The sequence below is a fragment of the Squalius cephalus genome (assembly GCF_949319135.1).
Source record: "Squalius cephalus genome assembly, chromosome: 16".
Taxonomy (NCBI): Eukaryota; Metazoa; Chordata; class Actinopteri; order Cypriniformes; family Leuciscidae; genus Squalius; species Squalius cephalus.
Window position 1 is genome coordinate 22,353,218 of NC_137137.1, and position 13,089 is coordinate 22,366,306.

The 13,089-nt window shown below is 36.0% G+C and overlaps 1 protein-coding gene across 1 annotated transcript in view; it reads right to left on the bottom strand.

The window, feature by feature from the left end:
• Nucleotides 1-200: 200 nt before the first annotated feature.
• slc15a4 (solute carrier family 15 member 4) overlaps nucleotides 201-13,089 on the bottom strand; it is a 71,452-nt gene continuing 58,563 nt past the window's right edge. Inside the window, exon 9 of the mRNA XM_079896798.1 lies at nucleotides 201-2,102. Coding sequence (XP_079752924.1) covers nucleotides 1,951-2,102 — 152 coding nt within the window. The 3' untranslated portion in view covers nucleotides 201-1,950. The remainder of the gene's footprint in view (nucleotides 2,103-13,089) is intronic.

The following is a 13,089-nucleotide window of genomic DNA, read 5'->3' on the forward strand; positions in this document are numbered from 1 at the left end:
AAAATCACAATTTCACTGCACAAACTCAAATGTGTTTTAGAAAATTTTGCATTGCATGATCTTAGACTCTTTGGGGAAAACAGAATCATTTTACATATTTAAAAAGCTTTAAACCAGTATTTACTTATGCCCAGTTAAAATGAACGATGCCCTTTTCTCCTAGCACGTTTTTTTCACCAAATTGATCTCAGATTCAAACGGCTGTACTGTTAATACTGTCTGTCAAAACACATTTAAGAGGATTTTGATCACTCTTGTTTTGAACTACCTAATGTAAAAGTGTAAGGATGAGATTAAAAAAATTGCATCAGTTGCAACAGTCGTGTGGAGCAACTTTTGTCATTGAAGGCACGAGGAGTAACTGCTGAAAAAGTGCAACTCAAATGTCATAGAACTACCTGTTTGTGAAAACGCATAAAAAGCACCAGCATAGAAGCATAATGGGAGTGTTGTATTTTGTAGTTTGTTGTCATAGCGAAGACAGCAGACTTAGTTTAGTTGGCAAAAACCGCAGCAAAAAGGGATGTCGTTGCAAAATGTGCATACAAATGACATCAAGCAAGACTCCCTCTACACAGCATGATGATATGTATGAATTTGAGGTATACAAGTATGTATCATAAGCCTGCATGTAAAATTCATGGTTCTAAATCCTCAATTATAAATGTGATTTTTGCTTGAGATTAGTGCAAAGTGATTTCACTACTGTACATAACCTCATTTTGACGACAATCTGAGCTTGAGGTTTGTTGTTCATCAAAAAACTTAATGCAATCTTAAAAAGTTCATGAATCATTACAAACAAGATGAGGGTGTTTCCAAAGGAAACACTATTCATTTGCATTTGCAGAGATATTCTTGCTGTAAAGGTGCATGCGTCATGATATTAGCACTCTTTGTGCAAATTCATAATTTCTCAGATAATACACTCATATTACAAGAGTGATGAAGTGTCTGGCTTTACAACTTATAATTAAAATGATTAAAAACAAGCTAATGGAAAACTAATGCCTGATAAAATATCTAAAAGTAAGAAAAGCTTGTAATGCCACAGGTTTAGTACCAAAGTTACAAATGTAATCACATTGTTAAGGACACAATTATGCATTTGATTATTTATTTAAAAAAAAAAAGGTTCAAGTCTTTTGCAATGCAACTTTTATCAACTACTTCACACTGATGTTCAAACAATAACTATATGGGTTCCTTGTGATTCATTGGCTACACATTTGATACTGTAGGAGTAGCCAACCACTTTCACATCAGCCGATTATTATTAACAGTATCTCAAAATACAGCCAATTTGTACTGTATGTATTAATCATTTAAAATGAATAAAGTGACCAAAGATACACCATACAGTACAAATGGTGCCTAAAAAATGTTTATCGTTAAATTATTTATTTTTTTAAGTACCACAGAGAGATACCATTTTAAATAAATTTGAACAGGAACAGTCTTACCTTTTTGAGCATAAACCACAAAAAATAAAAGGTTCAATAAATATTCAATTCAAACTGGCAATTAGTAATACAACCCATCGTAAACAATTTAAAAACCACCTTCAATTTATAAATGAATTCAGTAATATCGTTGGCAGTCAAAACAACAAAAATCCCAAATTGTGAATAAGTGTTGTTCAAACGGCACACTACAACAAACAAGCATTTCATAATCCAGTTCGCTGATGGAGTGAATATCCTCATTTTCAACCATTTCATACACAATATTTTAGTTAATTATTGCGTAAGTTTTGTTTTCTTTCAAATTGTCTCAAGTGTTTAAAGGTGGCAACAGAATGGCCAGTTCTAGGAAACACAGGGGGATTCAAGTTGAGTCAAACATTTTAAACCCTACCTCATTTTCCAAATACTAAGAGGCTTAAAGTTTGTCACATGGTTGGTGGTTGAGGAATGGTGAAGGTGAGAGTTTGGCTGATGATGAAGAGGGTCAAGAGTTGGCCAGAGACTGCCTGTGGTTCCCTGCTCTGGGCTTCTGTTTGTCATACTTCACGGACACAATGAGGAAGACCAGGAGTGTGACTCCCTGAATGGCGGCCAGGAGGAAGAAGTAGTAATTCAGTGTGCACCCGTTGATGTTGCCTACAGAGAGAAGAAAAGGTGAGAAAAAGGGATGCGTAAAAAAAACAACTCACTTTGATGTGAATTTCACAAGACCAAAATTTCAGTAGTCTAACAAGCACAGACACTCTATGGAGCACAGAGATCTCTCTACCTCTGTATACCGGTTGAAACGATCAATGATTCTCATTTGATCAATAAAGTATTGAGTCTCTCTCTCTCTCTTTTATAAAATAACAAACAAAACAACAAAAAGGCAAATCAAGGCATGATTTTATATATTTTTTATTATGATGATAATTGCAATGTAAGGGATAATGTACATCCAGCCGGTGGTTCTCTCAAAATAACCCCCGACAGGGTGATGAGGACCCCGACGAGAAGCGGAGGGGTCTTGATCAGCCTGAAGGGGGTTATTTTGACATACAGAAGAGATTTAAGAGATACAGTATACAGTCATACCACTTATTACACAAAATTTCGCCACATAAATAATTATGGGGATAAGATACATTGATTTCAGATTAAACTGTTTTAAAATCATACCTGTTTGTATCTCATAATCCAACAGTGTACAAAACAATAGTGCAAAACAAAATGGCAGCAGCGTTTGTATGAAACAAGAGAGAGCGAGGCCACGATACTGGATGGCATAATTAAATAACTGTACACAAAATATTGATTCGCCTGAGTTTTAATATTTTATTAGCTCACCAAAAAAAACATTCCTAGCATGCGTATAGCGCTGCTGACTTCAGTAACCCGGATGAGCCTGCGTTATCTGTTTTGAGCGGTTGTTATCTGGGAACAACATACCGCTGGATGGCGCTATTGACCAATCAGAATCAAGTATTCCACAGAGCTGTGTAATAAAAATAAATAACATAGTTCCTGTCAGGCGGAAACCTCCAAAAATGCTGCTTTGGTCAGACACTGACATGTGTCATTGAATCATTCAAATTTGACCAAAATCAAGCTCAAATGGAGTTACAAGGTTTTTGACCAGCGAGTGTTTTGTCCGTCAGAAGAACAGAGGCAGTCTGAGGCAGTTCTTCGCATTATGTTTTCATCAACTTACAGGTTATAAAGTTTACTGTAGCTATGTGGACACTCAGTTTTTTTCTGTCATTTGGCCAAAATCAAAACCATGTTATTAAAGATGAAGTGCTTTGGGCAGGCTTTTTTAAGGCAGTATTGGCTTAACTCGACGACAAATGCAAGACTAAGACACTCCGCTCGTCAAATTAAAATACATAAAACATTAGCTCTTTAATAGTGTTTCTTGAGTAAAGAAAATGCTGTACTTAATCAAAGAACCAGTTCTTTATTTACCTTTACATTGCAAACAAGCATAGACGGTCCAAAATGTGTGCGGCACTTCATTCACAATAAAGGTTGGTGGAGTTATGAGGTTGTACAGAGAGTTTGAGGATCCAATGGAGTTACAAGATCATTTTATTACTTTTCATTGGTTAGATTTTTGCTAAACCCACACACAGACATAAAGGGTAATTACTCTCTCTAAAAAGTATTGCTTTATTTATTACTAATTGCATTCTAAATCCCATATCAACCTCGGCCAGTTGAACAATACAAGGATAGACATTAAACTGTTCTTTTAATTCTTTCAAATAAACAATAGAAAACTGCATAAATTATTCTTGAACTATCCAAAGTATTTACAGGGAGAAAGTTACATTTAAAAACAAATTTTATCATTAGACTTTGCATTAATTACTGTATATAAATAATTCTATATAAAACAAAAGTGTATTTAACATCAAAATGCATTTACATCAGAAGTAACCAATTAAATCACTTTTTAAATCACTTCCCTTTTTCAAAGTAATCAAAATCGCAGTAATTAATTACTTAGTAATGCATTACTTATCATAAAGTATATCGCAATGTATTGTTATCATCTAAAATAAAGAATATTGCATTTGTTTTCTTTAACTGATACTACTTAACATCCTTCCTTAGCTCACTTGATCAGAGGAGAGATTTCTGATCAATTATAAAGGCATGTGTACAAGTAGATGAAGAGAAACTGAACATCTGTGACATGCTGCATTCATATGTCAAAAGAAAGCAAAAAGCATATGTTTGTGCTTGTTGGATCCCCGAAAGCAACAGAGCGAACAGGCAATCTGCTCCCTTCATACTACCCTACAGCGGCAAAGAGCTTTAACTGATAGCATGTCGGTCCGCACTGCTTGCACGCATCCATTGCAACCTGCAAACCCATCTGACTCTGGTTTATTCAAGCAAAACCTAAACAAGCATTCCTTCTCCATCCAATCTCTCCTTCATTTCCCCTCTCAATAAAATGCTTGAGGGCAGACAGAGGGTTTACATCAATACTTACAGGGGAACCATAAACAAAAAGCCACATCTTCACAGGATGAAGGAAGAGCCTATAATTCACCATCTTGGGAGCTTAAGCGAAGCACACTCGCTCGGGTTCGGCTGGAATTACAGACTCAGAGTCCTCGGCCCTAAACTAACTCTCCTGTTGTTTAAGCCTCTGACTGCTCCGGGCCATTATAGTCCTGTATGATGACTGTGCGTAGTATTAAATTCAACCCTCTACTTATGCTAAATTCTGTACACAAAATCGGTTCACTAATGTTTCCTGTATTATGAATCATAAGTCTGAGCCTCCCTCTCTCTCTCGCTCTCTGAGCTGATGAAAAAGCTGCTTAACACTTCAGATCTGTTCAGAAGAGGTGGTCAAACCTCCGGGGTTAAGGACCATCAAAGAGAAACTCTTAATAAGTAGTTCTGCGAAGGGGCTGTCAACTTTCAGAGCGGCCAAAGCAAGGCCCTGTAGCACTGCTTAGCATTACCTATTTTACAATGACTAAAAACATATATGCGTAAGAATGCATTACCACTTAAATAGATGTATTCACATGCACACATCATGCTGAAATAGGTCATTAATTTAACAAGGTATTACACTTTACAGAGGATTCTACTTTAGTTCGAAGATATCATTAGATGCAAACAAGATAAAGCATCTTTTCGTAGCAACCAACTGAAGGAAAGAGAGATGAAAAAGGCTAGCTGACCCTTGAGGAACATCGTGAGCAACTCCATTAGATATAATTATCCACGGCCTCGAAGAATATTACTAGCAGAAGATAAGAACTACTTGAGATGAGTCACTTCAAGATATAAAAACACTGATTCATAACAGTACGGAGATGCAATGCATTGCTATTCTAAACATGCATGAATGAAGATGCCGAAGACAACATTTGATTAAACATCAAGTATAGAGGAAGGGTTGAAAGATTTCAGATGCTCTCAGAGATCCCGTCCCTTCAACTCAAGCTAGTTCGTGAGTAGTGTAACCATATGGTAAGGGTGTCTATCCTGCACCCTTGCCATAGAGCAGTGCTTCTCAAACCTGTCCTGGGGACACCCCACCACTGCACATTTTGCATGTCTTCCTCATTGAACACACTCGATTCAAGTCTTGTAATCTCTAGTAATGACCTGATGAGTTGAATGTGTTAGATGAGGTAGACATCCAAAATGATAAAAGTGGCAAGCCATATTATGGCTACAACAACCTCTTGATCAATTTCTTTGCTGCTTTAATATACTCTGTAACAGCAGGTACTCCCCAATGACAGCAAGTGTTACAAGCAGGTTGACAGTTTGACTGAGAGGGCAATAGAGCTCGGGATCTTACTGCCCTCAAGCAAGGAAAAACAAATGCCCCTGTCTGTGAAAAACGCTGCATTTACAATACCCACATGCCAGAGAACAGCTAAGAGCAAACCAACAATCAATACCCTCAAATCGTCCCCATTCACACCAGAGGCTACCCCAACTCATGGAAATAAGAAGAGTAAAATATTGATTGCTATAGACCTTATTCGCAGCAGCGCCATCTTAGATTTTTAAACGGGAATGAAAGCGAGATAGACATGCATCTCTTCAGAGAGTTGTACTGCTATTTAATGGATTAATGGTGTTTTTGGATTGTTTTGCTGACAAAACACTGCAAAAACATCTTTCCAAGAAATAGACAGTAGACAAAAAACTCCAGACAACATGAGCTGTGGAAAATTATCAAATATCTAGGTACTATAGGGGCTTTATAGGTTTTTTTTTGTGTGTGTGTGTGTTTTTTTTTTACAGCGGGTGCCATTGAAAACACGGTAAGTCTCCCTCACAGCCTCGCTTTCAAACCTGTCATGCTGCTGCTCTGAATAAGGTCTATTGTGATATTTTGAGTGCACCCCCCACTCTATCCACAGTGCTGTGCGTTGGTGGGTGACACGCCTTTTCTTCCTATGCTTCTGGGAGATGACATGATTTAACAGCAGCACTTGGCAGAATGTGGAGGTGCCGGTGTATATATATATATATATATATATATATACACACAGTGCAATGCATAAGTGAATACACCCATGCTAAAGTTGACTAAAAAGAGGAATAAAAAATCATATTTTGGAAATTGAACTTAATGCCTTAATTTAAAAAATTAGGAAAAATCCAACCTTTAAGGACACCAATTTTCTTTGTGAATGAATAATGTATCGTAAATAAATAAATGTTCTTCCTTAAAATACATGGTGCATAAGTGAGTACACCCCTATGTTAAATTCCCATAGAGGCAGGCAGATTTTTATTTTTAAGTATTTAAAAAAAAAAAATGTAGGATACTATGCATCCTGATAAAGTTCCCTTGGCCTTTGGAAATAAAATAGCCCCACATCATCACATAGCCTTCACCATACCTAGAGATTGGCATGGGGTACTTTCCATAAGATCATCTCTCAATGCAAATCAAACTAGCTATTAGGCTAACTGAAATAAAACCATGCCAATCTCTAGGTATGGTGAATGATATGTGATGATGTGGGGCTATTTTAATTCCAAAGGCCAAGGGAACTTTATCAGGATGCATAGTATCCTAAAAAAAAAAATTAAAAAAATACTTAAAAATAAAAATCTGCCTGCCTCTATGGGAATTTAACATAGGGGTGTACTCACTTATGCACCATGTATTTTAAGGAAGAACATTTATTTATTTACGATACATTATTCATTCACAAAGAAAATTGGTGTCCTTAAAGGTTGGATTTTTCCTAATTTTTTAAATTAAGGCATTAAGTTCAATTTCCAAAATATGATTTTTTATTCCTCTTTTTAGTCAACTTTAGCATGGGTGTATTCACTTATGCATTGCACTGTATATATATATATATATATATATATATATATATATATATATATATATATATATATATATATATATATATATATATATATATATGTACCGGCTTTTGCATCCTAAGTCTTCACATATATACTGTACACATATATATATATAGTACCGTGAAAAAAGTCTTAGCCAGAAAGTCTTATTTTAGTTTTAAGCCAGTTATTTATATATTTTGCTGTGGTGTATCAGTAAGAAATAATAATAATAATACCTTTAGTTTATAGGTGCCTTTCAAGGCACTCAAGGACTCCATACAGCATAAAAGCATGTCAGTGAAATACAAAGCTATGCAAAAACACAGACATACAGATCAAACAAATCAAACAATCACTTTTCACTAAATGTCAAAAAAAGCTATTCTAAACATATAAGTTTTAATCTGAGCTTTAAAAAAGGAAATAGAATCCAGCTGGCAAATGTGCAGTGGTAAAGAATTACATCATTTTGGTGCTGAACAGCTAAAAGCTAGACTGGGTAAACCCAGCCCGATCTGCCGGAGATTTGATTTCGCCCTGCAGCTGAGGTTGGAAACCTGTACATTCTTCTATCCTGCTTCCGTTACAAATCTGCGGGGACCAATCACAAACTGGCTTATCCATCTGGCGCGCTATTGGCGGGTTTAACACGATGACGATAGAGAAGCGACGGTCAATCCAATTCCTTTTAACAGACTAGCTAAAAGCCCTACCACCGAACAAACTCAACTTGAAATTTGGAACCGTCAATGATTCTGCAAAGATAATGTCAAAGAACATGAAGGAGTATACAATTGAAGAATATCTTAAAGATAAAGAGGAGCCAAATTATGAAGAGCTTTGTTGGTGAGTTAAAATTTTTGTAATGGATACGATAACAAACAGGAAGCTAATGTAATTGGAAAAGAATTGGAGTTATTTGATCAGAGGTACGTGAGTGGGTAACAATCCTAACAGCTGTATCAGTTAATTATTTTATTAAATAATACATTTTTGGTGCATTAATCCCATTTTTCCATTTATTTTATTTTATTGTATGTTGACTTATTTTAGAATAATAGTTTGAGTGGGCATATCCAAAACTTGGACTGGTAGTCATGAATTTTCCATTTTCCTTGCTGTAGCCCCAACTCAGCTGTATCATTTGCTCTCCAGCGTTAAGGTCTACATGCCCTCATTTCACGTTACATTGCACATTCAGTCTTATATGGCAGCTACACCAAGATAACAGCAGGCACCTGGAAGTCTCACTCTATGAGGGCCGGCAACTGTATTTGTCTTGCTGCGGGCCCTCTGCAGTCCATCATGTAACGGTTTTATTAACCTTTCCTTGGCATGTCATCCCGTATGACTTACATGATCCTCTTTGTGTTCATTTAACAAATATTGGTATTTATCATGTGCGCTTCAAAAGGGTACACCTGTCACATGTGAGGGCTTATCAGGGGTAATTGGTGAAGCAGGAGAATTAAAGATGGAGGAGTAAAGGGGGATGTAAGGGAATGAATCTGGCCAACACAATACTAAGAGTGTGGCACCAGGAACCAGTCTTTCAAATTAATCAACTGAGACCTTATATCCATTTTAAAAGAGTGGAGGAAGCAGGGAGATCAGAGGAGGAGTCAAAGTAAGAGAGACAGATGCACAATAAAGGAATAGGAAATAAAAGGAGAGCAGATATGTAAACCGTGGAAACCACATGCTTTTGTATGTGCAATCTTACTCCGATTATGCTTAACTATCAGATGTATATAGTCATGAGAAAATATGTTTTATCAGTGAGTAAACCCAACTGCCACACATTTTCATTCTGCACGGAAACAAATTTGACGGACCTGAAAAACCGATGACTGCTTCCAAACAGGTATTTCCAACACTCCCTTTGTTTTAGCCATAGAGTGCGACAGAAGTATTATTCCCAATAATTTTTTCCCATAGAGATTTTTAAAAAGTCTTTGTTAAGGAGTTATAAGCCATGCACCAAATCAACCAGCTACGAGGTGATTCGCAACATTAAAAACTTTGATTTGAAGCAAAAAAGTATTTGAAAATCCTACTAAAAGTCAAAAGTTCAAGACTGTACTTAACTTTAATGAGGGAAATAACTACAATTCCATGAAGCATTCGAATGACATAATTGACAATAAGAATAGAAAATGATGGAGAAATATAAAACTACTGATTTAAAAACATTGATTATATTTTTGTAAACTACACACACATACACACACATTTCACTATATTAGTGGGGACATTGCATAGACTTCCATTGCTTCATATCAGGTTAATGATATTTTCTATTGCTAACCCAACCCCTACCCCTATACCTATACATACCATCACAGAAACATTTGCAAAACAAGTTTTGGACCAATTAAAAACTTAACTAGTGAGGGCCAATAAAAAATCCTCACTAGTAATAATATTTCACTATATAAGTGATGACACTTATATAAAAAATGAATACTAGGCCTACATTACAACAAACATTAACAATTATTAAAAATATTTAATAAATTCATTAACATGTTTGGAAATAACATTTGGCGTATTTTACAGACAGGATAGGCTGAAGAGATGGTGATGTATAGGCTATATTCATACATATAATCTTATGTAGCCTAAGCCCATGCCCACAAAATATATTTGTAACATTTAAAACAACTTAATATGGTGGTGTCTTGATGTTATCATGAACTAACACATATTAATAAAAAAAAACAGCCATACTTTATTCTAGTTGGAGCTAAAGTGTAAAAAAAAAAAAAAGAAAAGTTTCACAAGGTACAAAATGTACCTTTCACATCTAAACCTAAATCGTTGTAGCCATTTTTGCTACATAATTGTACCCCTAGGAACAACATTGTACCTGCACAGTAACTTGTAGGGGTGGAACGGTACATGTATTCGTATTGAACCGAAACGGTACGGGCGTAACGGTTCGGTGCATGAATACACACGGAGAATACACGATATAAAAATTTATAAAACCCACGTGCAAATTAATTAATGTAATGCGGAACTACTGTTAGATACGCGGGTTCTTAGGGACACATAATCTGTAGCTCCGCCTTAGTTCTGAAGCTCTGCGGCTATAATGAACAGATAATGAATCTGCGATGTCAAGATTGCAATGCGGGAATATGGTGTGTGTGTGTGTGTGTGTGTGTGTGTGTGTGTGTGTGTGTGCGCGCGCGCGCGCGCGCGCGTGTGTGTGTGTGTGTGTGTGTGTGTGTGTGTGTGTGTGTGTGTGTGTGTGCGCGCGCGAGAGAGAGAGAGAGAGAGAGAGAGAGAGAGAGAGGCGCGGGCGCGATCGAACAGTGGAAACATAAAAACATACTCCGTAATTTTGTTCATACAGGACATCATTCAAACTGCAAAGTGTTTACTTATATTTGTGTACACTCGCAATAATACACAACATTGTGCTTTTGTCAAACTGTAACCTACAACTGTCACCATGTCACTCTCTCTCTCACACACACATACACACACATCCAACCGCATTTAAAAATGTCTGTCGGTGCCATCTTTTGGAGATTCATCATATTGCATTGGTTTTCATTTCTTGTCCTCAAACCGAGCACTAATCTATTTATTTTTGTACATATTCTCATTGATTAAAAAAGAAAACCAAATGTGTTTTTAATGGTAGTATTATTTTATACAGAAATGAATTATTTATAATTCAGATGAGAATAAAGTTAGTGTTTATTAAAATTTTAAGGAAAACAAATATATTGATCTGAAATATAGCAAATTAATTTTAAATTCATTCAGGTACAATTACCAAACATATCTCAAGGTATTTTTGTCTTTTTATTAATTTAATTAATAAACTAATTATATAAAACTATTGTCAATGCACTACAAATAAACTCGTTCTATGCCTTTATAAAAAATACAAGGACATTAGACATTTATTTTCCTTTGGTGGTACAGCCTGAGACATGCACAGTAAAAAAAAAATTGCCTTCTGCATTTTTGTTTTGCTTTCCCTCCATTGTACCAAACTCGTACCGAACCGTGATGTCTGTGTACCGTTCCACCCCTAGTACCTTGTTTTCTGACCGTGCACAAGTATAACCAAACCTGTATAAAAATACACACACGTACATATACGTGTGTGTGCGTGTGTGTGCGTGTGTGTGTGTGTGTGTGTATTCCATCATTTGCAGTGCTTCATAGGAGAGGGAGGGGATTAAACAATTCTTTTGGCCCAATTTGTGATTCTTTAATTGAAGGAAATTTCTATTGATGTAGAAAATAATTGTTAAACACAATTATTTAAAAGTCATCTGAAATAATGCAGCCTGATGGCTTCAACAAAAGCAAATACAATCGATTAACAACCACATAGGAAAATAAATGACACACCTCAGCCTAAATCCATACTTTTAACAATCCATTTTCACTAATTTGTCCCTCAATGCTGTTTCTCTCTTAGACACAGAAAAAGCTCTTCCACTCAAAACACTATTACTTCTTATTGTCCAACAGAGATTGGCCAGCACACAGACAGACTTGCGCTGCACTTGACCTGAGAGTTCAGAAAGTGTTTGCCATGCTTCCTCACTCCTGCTGAATAACACATACTGCAGAGGTAAAATGTGCTCAGCAAGGCAGCCACAAGCTTCGAGGAGGAAGCGTGTCTGCTGATCAATAAAACTCTCCAAACACATTGCTACACAGCAGACTGAGGGGACAGATATTGGTTTAATTAACGTAGTAGAGGCAAGGTTAGAGACAGGAAGAAAGAAAGGAAATAAAGAGTCATTAGAAGAAAAATTGTGATTTTAACTTTTAGACGTTTTAGTTTTAGAAACTTTTAGTGGGTTTTAACTCTTCTAGTAGCCTATTTAAAAGGACAGCTCACCCTAAAATATATATTCTGTCATCACTCTCCCTTATCTTATTCTAAACTCGAACTGCACGTCTTACTTCCTTATGAGGAAAACAAAAGGAGATGTCAGGTAGAATGTTCATGTGCCAATTTTTGTGCACACAGTTCATACAACGCGGATCATAAATCAAAGGATATTGTACAAAGCAAACACACTCATAAGTCGATAAAGTTTTTTTTTTTGGAAGTAAAGTGACGGAAGTGCCTAGTTAGTTTTGTTGTGATTTGTCTTAATTAATTTCTCAATGCGTTTGCTGACCACACACTCCTCATTAGAGACACAACAGGCTGCCAAACACTTGCAGAGTTTCCAATTACGTCCACAAAAGACAAAACAAGAGCTGCCCATAAAAGACATTAACCGGCCCCATAAATGTTTGGCAGCCTGAGAGAGAAATTTAGAGATTGAAAAAGTGAAGCTTGATTTATTTATGTGGAATCATGGAAGGAGACACTGGAGAAGAAAAAGACAACAAGATCCTGCTTACTTTACAATTTCAGTTTCTATCGATTGGCTGCATGCTTTGTATGCAAAACCTAATCAATGCATCACTTTTGTTACATTGAAATAACTTCTAGTAGAATTGCAATAGGTTCATTTACTCATTCAATTGAAGTCTCTTATTCTCACCAATGCTGCAATTATTTGATAAAAATACGCTAAAACAATAATATTGTAAAATATTCTTACAATTTAAAAAGTAATGTATTCTTGTGATGGCAGTTTATTTTTTAAAGGAGTAGTTCACTTAAAAAAAAAAAAAGACAGTTGAGGGACAACATTGACTTACATAGTAGAAAAAATAAATACATAAATAAATACTATGGAAGTCAATGGGGTTCATCAACTGTTTGGTTACCAACATTCTTCAAAATATGTGT